General features: G+C 41.0%; 1 protein-coding gene across 3 annotated transcripts in view; it reads left to right on the top strand.

Moving 5' to 3' along the window:
• The window catches only part of ST7 (suppression of tumorigenicity 7), a 320806-nt gene that overhangs the window by 293051 nt on the left and 13699 nt on the right, over window positions 1-14056 (top strand). For all 3 annotated transcript variants that reach the window (XM_006859311.1, XM_006859310.1, XM_006859312.1), the window contains one exon: window positions 7584-7734. In XM_006859311.1, coding sequence (XP_006859373.1) covers window positions 7584-7734 — 151 coding nt within the window. The remainder of the gene's footprint in view (window positions 1-7583; window positions 7735-14056) is intronic.

A 14056-nucleotide genomic window follows, 5' to 3' on the forward strand; every position in this document is an offset into this window, starting at 1 on the left:
ATTATTACATTTTCCTAGAGAAGTAAATTGAAGTTCAAAGAAATTAACTACTTGTTCAAGACCAGGAGTCAAGCCATGGTTGACATGGGCGGAGAGCCGAGTTAAGGAGGAGAGGCTGGGACCTGGGTGATGGCCTCTCCTACTTCCTCAGAGCAGCACTTGAGGGAGCATGGCCCCTTGCACTGTTCTCTCCTATCCCATTGGTGGGTCTGAGGCCAGGGACTTCTTGTAGTTAAGTGCCATCTGTTGGTCCACACTCATAGCTACCCTGTATAGGGTTTCCAAGGATCAGCTAGTGAGTTTGAACCACTAACCTTGGGGTCAGTGCTTATCCTACAGCGCTGCAACAGGGACTTCTTGTTGTTGTTGTTGTTAAGTGCCGTCAAGTTGGTTCCAACCCATAGCAACCCTGTATAGGGTTTCCGAGGAGCAAATGGTGAGCTTGATCCACCGATCTTGCATTTCAAACAACTTTGCAGTCTGGCGCATTAACCCACAGTGCCACCCAGAACTTCAGAATATATAGCATTTCTTCCAATCAGTACTCGTTTTAATCTCTGAATGTTTTCTAATTTAATGTTTTCCCCCCTTGGACTAGAGCGTCTTTGAAAGCCATTTGCATCAAACTATCATTGTTGTTACGTGCCATCAAGTCAGTTTCCTTTTCTGAGGCTATAAATCTTTTCAGGAGCAGAAAGCCTCATCTCTCTCCCATGCCCACCTTGTGGTTTGAAGTCCAGTGCTTATCCTACAGAGCCAGCAAGTTCCTAAAAGTATCATTTTTATTAAGTGCCATTGAGTTGGTCCTGACTCATAGCAACCCTGTATAGGGTTTCCGAGGAGTGGTTGGTGAGCTTGAAGAGGTAGCCGTTTGGTTAGCAGCCCAGTGTTTATCCCACAGGTCACATAGGCATGAAAAAACTGCTGTTTGTGCTTACCTTTGAGTGGTTTGCTTTCCATGTTTTTAACGCAGTTTAGAAAATGCATATACATTTATATACATATAAATGCATACACATACGTAGACATATTGATACATGCATAGAGAGAGGAGAGAAACTTAAAATGCCTGTAAGGGAGAACTTGGAAAGCACATGAAAATCACAGAAGAAATGACTCTGTCATAATATCCAATATTTAACCACTACTAATATTCAAACTGACTCCTGGTGTAGTACTGTAGTATCAGCATTGGATTGCAAACCACAAGGTCAACAGTTCAAACCCACCAGCTGGTCCTAGGGTCGCGATGAGTCAGAACCGACTCAATAGCACTTAATAACAACAACAGTATTAAATCTGTGACTTCCCAGTGCTTTTTAATATCTACATATACATTTTTAGTGCCAAAATCATAATCTTCTACATAGTATGATAAACTTTTTTTTTTTTAATTTAGTAATTCATCATAAATATTTTTCCATGCTACTTACTAGCATTCTTCCACCACCTGATTTTTGGAGCAACTTGACAGTCATCATCTAAATATGCTGGAGCTTAATCTGTTGTACATTGGGTTTATTTACATATTTTTGTTAATAGTTTTCATATGACTTTTCCTATTGTTGGGTATCAGTGAATTTCTTGGTGTTAATATCCATGTGGAGGCTAACATTAGGATCAAGTTTACTCAAATTATTATAGAATGATAAAACCTTAAATAGCTAGAGACCTAAACAGTCACATGGGGTAACCCCTTCTGAGGGTCTGAGAAGGCCAAATCCTTCTGAGCCTTGTTTGACAAGTAGGCCAGCCTCTGGTCTGCTCAGATCCTGCTTTCAAGCCAAGACACGGCTCTCACCCAAAGCCCAAAGCCTTCAGCTCCTTTGTGTATGTTCTGGCATTTATCTGTGCCCATATTGTGCATAGGGGAATGGATTCTGACATGAATAGATTTTGAAAAGTTGCTTCCGAAACCTTTAGAAGCACTGTACTCTAAAGTCAATGGGATTTCAGAATCTAGAAAGGAAGCTCGAGGCAGGCTAGAAGGAGGATAGCTCGGAATGCTGGCTGAGTTAATAGAAGCCAAATGATTCCTATAGACAGGCTGAACGTGCTCTCTGATTGGCGAGCTATAATCATTCTAATTGATTTCTGCATATTGGGGGATAGGGATCTGCCCTCTTGCATTTATTTTTCTCCTGACAAGTAAGATGTGAAATGTTGTTCCAGGCCTTTCTAATTTAAATGTTGCACATGTTGAGAACTGATCTTGCCAGCCACTTGAAGCCTGGCCAAAAACATAACACGCTGTTGTTATTAGCCTTCATCATTTGGTTAGGGCCAACATTATATTTGGAACTATACAAGAGAATAAACCTTCTTTATAGGCATAGCCTATTTCTGCCAGAGAATAGAGAAGATAAGAAAACAGCTAAGTTTCTGTGGTAAGATGAGCTTGCTTCAGTTAGACACATGATGCTGGTTTCTAGACAAGGGACATTGTGTTATTTTGCATACAATACATCCATGTGAATCATGAGTACACACAGATAACATTCATAGTATATATGGAAAACTAATGCTCGAGAGGGTTGCGTGGTTTGCAGAAAAAGTGCACATATTATGACTCATTTTGAAGACTTCATGTGAGATATCCACTTTGTTCAGTTTTTTGGTTGTTGTTTAAACCTTGACGTTCAAGACACTATAAGAGGTGCAGTAGGAGAAATGATGATGGAAACAGCAAAGTTCATGCTCTTGAAGGTTTTATGGTTAAAAGACAACACACAGGTAACTAATATAAGACAGTGTGTGGAAAGATCTCATAAACAGAGATCAGAGGAGCTCAGAAGAGAGACAAAGTATTACCTCACTGCCCATGTTTGGGGCTGCCAACCTTGTCCTTGAAACCATATACACCCTGTTCAGCCTATACAGACTGAGTAAACACACACATTAAGTACTATTTTCCTTTAAATGTATGTAGATGCTCTGGTAGCCAATGATACTTATTTGATTACATTTATAATAACTTTTTGTCTAGTATATGTTTTCAATCCATGTTTTGTTGGTGGTGGTAAGTGCCGTCGAGCTGGTTCTGACTCATAGCAACCCTGTATAGGGTTTCCAAGGAGAGACTGGTGAGTTTGAACAACCGATCTGGTGTTTCAAACTGACTTTGCAGTCCAGTGCATTAACCTGCAGTGCCACACCAGGAATCAATAGATACTAATAATTCCTTTCATGAGCATCTGTGAAATGTTTCAGGTTAAACATTGGCCCAGTTTGAAAATTTGGGAATCATCATCTACAGCACTGCTGTCCAATGGAACTTTCTGTGAGAATAGCAGTGCTTTCTGCATTGTCAATGTGGCAGTCAGTAGCCACATATGGTCCTAAAGAACTTGAAATATGGCTAGGAGGACTAAGAAATTGAAATTTTTGTTTATTTCCATTTTAATTTTAAAAGCTACCTATGGTAGAGGCTACCATATTGGACTTGTGCAGATATGAGGGGGCTTCAAAAAGTTCATGAAAAAATCCATTATCTTTTCATTACAATTTTCCATGAACTTTTTAAAGCCCCCTCATATAGTATTCCCCACCAAGTTTCCTCTGCACTGCCCCTCTTAGTTTTCTTTGATTTCTGCCTACAAATGTGGTGGTTATCAAGCTACCACTTCCTTCCCTTCCTACCATCTCTATTCTTAAAGAAATGAAACCATGTTTAAAACCTTTTCTAACCATAGAAACACAAAAGCTTTTGATTGTGTGGATCATGACAAGCTATGGACAACATTGAGAAGTATGAGTATTCCAGAACACTTAATTGTACTCATGAGGAATTTGTACCTGGACCAAGAAGCAGTTGTTCGAACAGAGCATGGGGACACTGAATGTTTTAAAATTAAGAAAGGTGTGTGACAAGCTTGTATTCTTTCACCATACTTATTCAACCTGTATGCTGAGCAAATAATATGAGAAGCTGGGTTCTATGAAGAAAAATGTGGCTCAGGATTGGAGGAAGACTCATTAACAACCTGCAATATGCAGATGATACAACCTTGCTTGCTGAAAGTGAAGAGGACTTAAAACATTTGCTTATGAAGATCAAAGAGCACAGCCTTCGGTATGGATTGCATCTCAATGTAAAGAAAACAAAAATCCTCACCACTGGACCAATAAACAACATACTTATCAATGGAGAAAAGATTGAAGTTGTCAAGGACTTCATTCTTCTTGGATCAACTATCAACACTCACGGAAGCAGCAGTCAAGAGATCAGACGACGTATTGCATTGGGCAAATCTGCTGCACAGGAACTTTTTAAAGTATTGAAGAGCAGAGATGTCAGCTTGAGGACTAAGGTGCGCCTGACCCAAGCCATGGTATTTTCAGTAACCTCATATGCATGTGAAAGCTGGACAGTGAATAAGGAAGATCGTAGAAGAATTGATGCCTTTGAGTTGTGGTGTTGGAGGAGAATACTGAGGGTGCCATGGACTGCCAAAAGAACCAATAGATCTGTTTTGGAAGAAGTGCAGCCAGAGTGCTCCTTAGAGGCCAAGATGGCCAAACTTCATCTCTCATACTTTGGACATATTGTCAGGAGGCATGTTTGGTAAGATGGAGGGTCAGAAAAAAAGAGGAAGACTCCCAACGAGATGGATTGGCCAGGTGGCAGCATCGATGGACTCAAGTATGGCAACAGTAGTGAGGTTGGCCCAGGATCGGACATTGTTTCTTTCTGCTGTGCATAAGGTCACTATGAGTTGGTGCCGACTCGATGGCACCTAACAACAACAACAAACATAGAATTAAAAGGGGGACTTGCCCTTTTCTTACAGCCACTATATGATTTGCAGAGGCCATAAAGAGATTTCTGTATACCCAGGAAACATAAGATAGTTGTTTTCCTATTTCGTTTTTCAAAATTATATATGATCCTTCTTTTAAAATGGACTGTTTGGTAGACAGAGTTGCTATAAATCAGAATTGTTGGTAAGTGCTCTCAATTCAATTCTGACAAATAGTGACCCTGTGTGAGAGAGTAGAACTCTTCCTTTGGGTTTTCTAGACTATAATCTTTGTAGGAGCACATCTCCAGTTTCTCCTCCTGCAGAGCCATTGGATGATTACAAACCACCTGCTTAACATTTGCACCACCAGGTCTCCTTAAACTCAGAAATCAAAATCTTGCTTTTGAGTTCTCGTTAAGTAAGAGATGTTCGCTCTACTCTCTGGAGTCCTGTTGTGGCACTGTAGGATAAGCACTAGGCTGGTAATGGCAAGGTCAGCAGTTCAAACCCATCCGTTGCTCCTTGGAAACCCTATACAGGGTCACTATGAGTCAGAACAGACTCGATAGTATTTAGAAGCAATTCTGGTTTTCCCGTGATTGCTAAGGGTAACCAAATGGTCTTCCTCCTCTAACTCACCCTGAAACAACTGTGTAGTTTGCAGAACTTCACAGGTTATATATCTGTCTCCTGACATGTAGTTTCGGGTTTTTGAAGACCACCACAAAGTATATTATGATGGTTTCTATTAGGGTAACAAAACCACGAGGGATGGGCAGGTGTCTCAGAGCACAAAATTCACCTTTTATGTTTGTATTCCCATCAGTGTTGTTATTCAGCATGTCAAGTCAGTTCTGACTCATAAGGACCCTGTCTAGGGTTTCCATGGATTCCTGGTGTGGCACTGTGGTTTAATGCCCTAGATTGCAAAGTCACTTTGATTGTAAGGTCAGCAGTTCAAGCTCACCTGTTGCTCCTCGAAAATCATATACAGGGCTGGAACCGACTTGATGGCACTTCACAACAACAACAAGGGTTTCCATGGAGTGGCTGCTGGGTTTGAACCACCAACATTGTAGCCGTTCATTGCATATTCTTCAGGGCCACACCAGGACCCCAGTGTAATTGGTTTTCATTATAAACATAGTGCTAATTCAATTGCTAGGTAATTCTCTACTATTGTTTTTCCCAAAAGATTTTTGCCCTGCACTGTTATGAAGATGGAGGAGGAAGGGAATAACTTGTAGAGTCCAACAAGGCAAATGACCAAAAGTTCTTTGGAACTCAAGTCTGAGGCATTTCCATCAAACTAATAAACACCCTGCAAGAGTGGGTGGGTGTAGAAAGTCCACCAGAAGTGCTTGCTATCCCACCCACCCAAGAGAGATGACCAGTCACTGTTCTTAAGCACCCACTAGGTGTCTCTCTCATCTGCCTACTCTTCCTGCACTGAGGCCAGAGGCTTAAAGGTTTCAATAAAAGAAGCAAAATGAAGAAAGTTTCAGTTGCTGAATCAAGAAACCAGAATGTGTCCGCCCCCAACTCCTGCTGGGCTGTAACAATGCTCACTGAGGGAGCCAGCAAGAGAGGAAGCTTCAAGGCCATAGAGTAATGCCCACAGGATATAGAGTCACAGCTACATGACAATGAAAAGTCATAATTGTATCCTAATATCCATCTATTCTGTATAATGGGACTCTTCTACCCCCTCATTCTTTTGCAGAAATTTCCACCAACAGATACATCCTTACACGATTGTTGCTGACATTAAAATTTTATATCTCATAATACTTTCTTTTGCTGAGTTGCTTACATTCTAATTGAACACATCCCTCCAGCACCTGCTAATCTCCATTTTAAAGGGAATACATAGGTAGTGGGTCCGTCGTGGCTGTGGTGGTGGGAAAGTGTGTGTGTGTGCACGTAGATTTGTATATTTACATATATGCTTTGTGTAGTCTCTGTGTGTGTGTGTGTGTGTGTGTGTGTGTGTGTGTGTGTGTAGGGTGAATCAGGAAAGATGGGTGAAGAGGAGTGAAGCACAGAAAGAATGCCAGCCAGCAAAGAGGAGTTTACATTTGCCAATATGAAAAATCCTCCTAAATTTACTTTCCTGTCAATAGTAAATACAAAAGACTAAAGATAGAAGTTAAGCCTTCTCTGAGTTCCAAGAAGAATATCCATTCCTGGCTGTACTCCCACCTCTTGTATAGACGATAAGCATGAAGAGGTTTATGCTGAGAGCCCTCCATTCTTCGGGAAAGGCCCTAGATGAGCACTGCAGTTTGGGATCCCTACTTCTGTCCTCCCGCGGCCCCTCCTGGGCTCCGGCTGCCATGCGGCCTGCTTCCAGCCTTGGAGCAGCTAGGGTGGCCCTCTTCACACACTAGGTCCTTCCCCCTGAAGGCTCTGTACAGAAAAGTGAGGTGCCACCCTGGTCCCCACCCTTCTCTCATGCAGCTGGTTCTGTCATAGGAGTCCTTAACCTTCGTGTGTTCATTTTATATTTTTTCATTCAGGTTACAAATTACATCAAATTACTGTGTCTTCTAAATTGTCCTTTATACTGTGTGATTCTGTGTATATTTCTTTCATTAGGGTATCTTAGCCTGCAAGCCTCTGATCTTCACTGTAGGAAACTAATACAAGGTGAATCATCTGTCAGCAAACTTTGGATTGCTGGATATTTTAGTAAATTGCCTTCAAATGTAGTAATGAGGTTGCAGGTTTGATGAAATGCTTATGAATGGTGGCTTTAGGGAAATCAACATCTCTATTTTCAATATTGAATTCCAAGTTGCTGTGTATTAACACATCTGTCTTCTGCTTTTTTTATTTCAGTACCTACTAGAAATGAAAAGTTTAATCCTACCCCCAGAACATATCCTGAAGAGAGGAGACAGCGAAGCAATAGCATATGCTTTCTTTCATCTTGCGCACTGGAAGAGAGTAGAAGGGGCTTTGAATCTTTTGCACTGTACGTGGGAAGGCAGTAAGTAGTTTTCTGTATTTGAAATATTTTTTCAGAGTGTGAGCAGTACTGATTGCTTTTCCCCTGAATGCTTATGATGATTAATGAACGCTTGAACACCTTGAACTCTTGTCTACGCTGTCTCGTCTCTGAGAGACATCCCGTTACTTGGACTCCCCCATTCCCTGTTGGTGCTGGGTAGCATTCTACAGCTCAAGGAGGCAAGTTCATAAAATGGACTCTTTAAAACCAGGACTGTTCTGGCAGAGGACTTTCTGCCATCCTGAAAACACTCTTTGGAGACCCTGGGCATCACGGGCACCATTGGTATGGGTTAGACCTTATATTGTGCTCTGGTTACCACTTCTCAATGGCCCTTCTTGGAGATTGGTGAGCCAGTCACAGTTGTCCTGCATCAGGCCTAGGCCAGCTGTACACAAAGGAGCAACAGTTAATGGTCAAAACAAGAACTTGGTGGGAGGCATAGCAGTCGCTTGCTAATGGTTAAATGCCTGTTGGATGGCTGTAGAAATAAATCAATCAGAGTGTGTGCTATCTAGGAGTCCTGGGGTCACATTGGTTAAGGCTTTGCTACTAACCCACAGGTCAGTCATTTGAACTCACTAGCTGCTTTGCAGTAGAAGCAATGTGGCAGACTGCTTTATAATTTACAGCCTTGGGACCCTGTGGGGCAGTTGGACCTTCTCCTAGAGGGCTGCTGTCATTCAGAATGGACTCAGTGACATTGGGCAATGGATGTGATATTATCTGTCGTCTACAAATAGCCCCATTCTTGTCTGCATAATGAGAAGGGGCACTGAGAATGGGGAGACGCATGTTCTGCCCTGAAGCAGAGAAGTGTGCCAGCCATGGAGGAGAAGTAGCAACTGCCCAGTAATTTTTCAGCTGAGAGTGGTCTACAGGATGGAGCAGCCAGGTTAATTAACCTTATGAGTCTAATGAGACTTGAAATCTTGAAGAAGTAGAACAGTATTATAAACAAAGGACACTGTATGAAGAAATGCTAAGGGGTGGGACTATTTGTGGAGAATATAAATGAAGAAAAAAAGCCCAAGACTGCAGAGTTTTGTACAACGTGTGCAGACACTTTGCTGTCATTTATTTAAGCAACACGAGTACAGCAGGTAGCATGCTTTTTTTTTTTTAACCTTTCATGAGGAATCAAATTACAAATAAGATTCTTGTTATTTTTTTATTTTTCTAGTTCACTCCTATTTTGATCAGCCTCAGAGACACATGTCTTTTTAGTCCTTTTCACTCTGTGTATCTTACAGCTTCCATTTTCATTCCGAGAATCTTGGATTCCTCTCCCCTTTCCTGCCTTCCCTAACATCCTAGGAATCCAAGTTGATACAGAAGCACCAGTGGGAATGGGGGCGGGGTAGGGCGGGAGTGGCAAAATAGGATGGGGTGAAAGGTGAGTTGACAGATGGAACTCAAAGTTGGAAGTTTTCTGTTTCGTTGTTGTAAAAACCGTTTCTTTAAAGAATTATATAATGTGCAGTTTAGGACTTGAGTGATGTTGATTAGATTCCTGCTTCCTCTCGGTCCATCAAAGTAATAATATACTCTAGGTGTCCTAATCAGGGTCAGCAATGTCCCCAGGGTGAGATTGGTTCTCACCTCTGTCTTTAAGTCTTGAGGTGCAAGCTGTAGGTCAGAACAGGTGCTTACAGTTCATATTTAGCCCAAAGCCTTTAAGAAGAAGCCCGAACAACAAGCAAGTGAAGGTGACTGTGGTGAAAAATTTGTTGTGAGTAGCAGTTGGTTCAGTCATTTCAAAGTGAGAACACATTTACATAACTGTCCAAGCAGGAGTTGTCTGTCTGTCTAACCCAGGGACTGCCTGTATCTCTGGGCCTGTGTAGGAGCCCCTCTAACCAGGGCTTATTGTTGCATGTAGTCGGTTGTAACCAGAAGAGACCAAATTTTTTTTTTAATTTAAGCATGAGAAAGAGATAGAAAAGGCCTAGCCAGATTGAACATCAGAGACCTCACCTATGGTTGTATAAAAAATTAAATGGACAAATTAGCTCACAAAATAAGAACATACTTATAGATTGGTATCTTGGAAATCTAGCCATAGAACTTCATCAATTGAATCTGATGAGTCCAAGTAACCAGTTCTATAGAAAGGACCAAAAACAGTGGATTGGATGGGCTCAGCGTGGAGAGCATTGTAGAAACACCATGTTAGGAACAACACAGCTGCAACACAATTAAAATCCTGTGAGGAATAACTGGAAATTCTATTTGGAAATTAGCAGCATGTAATCAATCCTCAATGCTACCAGGAACCTATAGGAAAGAGAAATTGAACACTTGGTGCTTATATATAAATGGAAGTCACTGAAGTCCTGTATGGCACTGTAGGAATAAATAAATAAGAACTGGACTGCCAACTGCAAGGTCAGAAGTTCAAATCCAGATACTCCTTGGAGTTCCTATATAGGGTTACAAGCCCTATACAGAGTCACTAAGTGTTGAAACAAACTCCAGGGCACTTCACAACAACAACAGCTACAAGGAAGTGTCTTTGAAAATCAAGGCACTACGATGCCAGCCAGTTACATTCTGTATTCGAGTTGGGAAGAAAAGGTCCGTGAAACCAGCTACCTAACTAACTACTCCGTTTCAAGAAGGAGAGCCAGACATTCCACTTTAGAAAAGAACCCTGAGCATTTTGGCTGTGCACTGGATGCGTTGGTGAATACAGAGAACCTTGAAGAGTGTTTGTGTAACTGGGTAATTTACAGAGGGTTTGCATTTATGTCGTTTCATTTGACTCCTGATAACATTCTGAGTTAGACAGAACAGGGATGGCCATCTTGATTTTTCAAGAGATGAAACAGATCCACTTAGATGTCTGATTTGTTGAAGGTCACACAGCCGCTGTTGGTAGAGCCAGGATGTCATCCGAGTGCCCTTTTTCTTCCCACTGTTCTTTTCTGGTCCAGATTTGCTTGGACACCCACAATGTAAATTTGTATCACTATCTATACATTGTTGTCGTTTCTGCTGTTAAGTGCCATCAAGTTGGTTCTGACTCATAGCAAAACTTCACGCGGTTTACAAAGAGCTGGTGGAATTGAACCACCAACCTTGCAGTTAGCAGTCCAGTGCTTATTCCACAGTGCTACTCCAGGACTGTGTATGCTTATTACACCTGGTTTCTTTAGAATATTTGGAAAGCTAATAGTTCTCTATAAAACTGAGCTGTGTTCTTGAATACTGACTTACACATTTTAGATCTAGAATGAGCTCATTTTTACAAAAAAGAAAATATATTCTATGCATACACTAAGGAGAGGCTGGAAAGAAACACATCTGATTGCTTTAATGGTTACCACTGCATCCTGGGTTTAACTGATTTCATTTTTCTTCCTCATATTTGTACTTTAGAAATTTTTGAAAACAAGCATATATTTCTACAAGTATAAATTGTGCCAGGTGCACAATGGTTAAGCTGTTAGCTGCTAGCCAAAAGATCGGGCAGTTTAAACCCACTCAGCAGAACCATGAGAAAAAACACCAGATGATCTACTATTGTAAAGAGAGCTGTGTTGTTGTTGCTAAGTGTGACCTTGTGTAGGGTTTCCTAGGCTGTAACTCTTTCTCCCAAGGAGCAACTGGTGGGTTTGAACTGTTGGACCTTGTGGTTAGCAGTTCACTGCTTATCCTTCAGTGCCATCAGCACTCACTATAAAATACACGGCAGGAGAGAATACGAAGGAGGTTCTCTACTGCTCAACCTTTACAAATTAATTAAGTACAGTAAGTACTTATATAAGTAAGCCCTACTGTAAGTTCTATGGAGCCCTGGTGTGATGCTGTGGGTTAATGCACCAGACTGCAAAGCCGTTTGAACTGCAAGATCGGTGGTTCAAGCTCACCAGCTGCTCCTTGAGAACCCCATACAGGGTTGCTATGGATCGGAATCGATTCAACGGCACTTAACAACAACAACTATAAGTTCTGGGGAGTGCGGTGGATCCATAAGATAAGCACTGGACTACAAACCACAAGGTCGGTGGTTCAAACCCACCAGCCTCTCCTTGGGAGCGAAACAAGCCTTTCTGCTCCCACAAAGGTTTAAAGCCTCAGAAACCTTACACAGTCACTATGAGTCAGAACCGACTTAAAGGCACTCAACGACAACAACTGTATTACTTACAGTTAATAGTCCAGTGCTTATCCTACAGCGCCATACCAAAGCTTCACTACTTATTAAGTACTACTGTAGGTACTACTTTCTTAATTTATAAAAACAGTGAAGCATTGATGATGTTGAATGCCAGCCCCTTAGGCTCAGACCCCTGGCCTCTACGGAGGTGTGCTGGCCCTAGTGGAGAAGTCTGCACTTCCTCCACATCACCACTTGGTGGTGCCTTTTGACATCTCCAGCCTCCTAGTTTAGGGATTCTTGTGGGAATCCTTTTTTTCTTCATTCTGAAAATTAAGGCCACTCCCCAATTTCTTTCAACTTCCTTTTTTTCATTAAAAAGAATGCAAGGAGAAGTTTACAGCATCTAATCTTACCAAGCTCCATGTTAAAAAAAAAAAAAAAAAAAAAGATTATTCTTTTAATCAGTTTATCTTTTGGGGATTAAAAAAATTTAATTCAGTCAGAAATGTTGGTTGATGAAGGTATATGTTACTTTGGTTTGTAATTAATCTATTATGTTGAGCATTAATCATCTTGTGGAATTAAGTGCTTTTTCCACCAATCAGGCTGAAAACACTCCTATTTTTGATAAAACCCCAAGTCCCACTAATGTATGGCAGAGATTTTTGGGGTTTGAAACATATGGTGGTTTAAAAAAAAATCTGAATCTTCAACCACAAATACATCAGCATTTCAAAGGTTTCCAAAAATGTTTGATTCATCAGTGTCCCAGCCCCTAAAATTACACAATATGTTCCTCAAAGTCAAGATAATCAAGAAAGGGGAAAAGTTTTCATTTACTAGATTTTGTGTGTTTTGCCCTGTAGCTTAGTTCATTACATAACTGCCTTCTTATCTGAATTACACACATTTTAAACATTGAAGGTTCTGGTTATGCTCACACACACACTGCTGCAAGTGTGTATTAAATATAAAAAACATACATGAATGAGGGATCTCGTTTGAACTGGGTCTTATTTACAATCATATCTCGCTTTATGGGACTCTATTTTAAGTTAGCACATCTTCTGTTTTACCTGCATTAAATACTGATGTGGTCTTATCTTCCTCCTACCTTGATCTGTTCAAGGCTCTGTTTGGGCAGTATTTATTTAATAAAGCAGGGTCGTCTGCTGATCCTAACTGTGAACTTTTAAGATTTGATTTTCTAGTTCCATATATCAGACAACTAGCATGCCGTAGGGTAAATCACTTAGCCTTTCTTTGTTTCCATTTGACCAAGTAAGATTTTTTGTTTTCCTTTTGGAGAATTTTTTTCCCCCAAAAGAATTCACTAAATAATGTATAAGATTTGAAGGTGGTGTTTTTTAGGGGGCTATAGCAGAAGATTTCCTTTGAGAGGGGAAAATGGCCCATTGTTGAAGCATAGGATGAGATTCTGATTCTAATTTATTCTCTTTGAACCTAATGGTAAATGCATTTTGCTGTAAGATGTCGTCCTTAGGATATTTCCTCTAAATAGCAGACACTTTTGGGACTATTAAAGAAAGATTTCCCCCCCCACCCCATAGATCCAAGGCTAACTGTTGTAACTTGAGAGAACACCATGATAGCTAAAGTCCCTAGTCACAGCTAACTAATGGAATAAGCCTGTCTCCAGATAGCATTGACGTCTACCATCTACTACTCAAGAAAGCCAGCTTGCTCCTTTTGCTCCCTTCATTTGTTCAATTTGGGTTGTTGACCATAATTTGATCATTTGGATCCTTCAAAATTTCTAAAGGAGTCCTGGTGTGGCTCTGTGAGCTAATGCACCAGACTGCAAAGTCGTTTGAACTGCAAGGTTGATAGTTCATGCTCACCAGCTGCTCCTTGGAAACCCTATGCAGGATTATTATGGGTCGGAATTGACTCAACAGCACTTAACAAGAACAAGTTTCTAAATGAGTCCTGGTGTGGTGCTGTGGGTCAATGCGCTGGACTGCAAAGTCGGTTTGAACTGCAAGGTCAGTAGTTCAAGTCACTTCTTGGAAACCCTACACAGGGTCACTATGAGTTGGAACTAACTCGACAGCACTTAACAACAACAAGTTTCTAAATGGAAAATTCTGTTTCTTTCTGATTGTGCATTAATTTAGCCATAAATTTATCCAGCAAACTTTTGTTAAGTCCATCCTTTGTGCCAGACATTATGTT

Source organism: Chrysochloris asiatica, unplaced genomic scaffold (genome assembly GCF_000296735.1).
Source record: "Chrysochloris asiatica unplaced genomic scaffold, ChrAsi1.0 scaffold00032, whole genome shotgun sequence".
NCBI lineage: Eukaryota > Metazoa > Chordata > Mammalia > Afrosoricida > Chrysochloridae > Chrysochloris > Chrysochloris asiatica.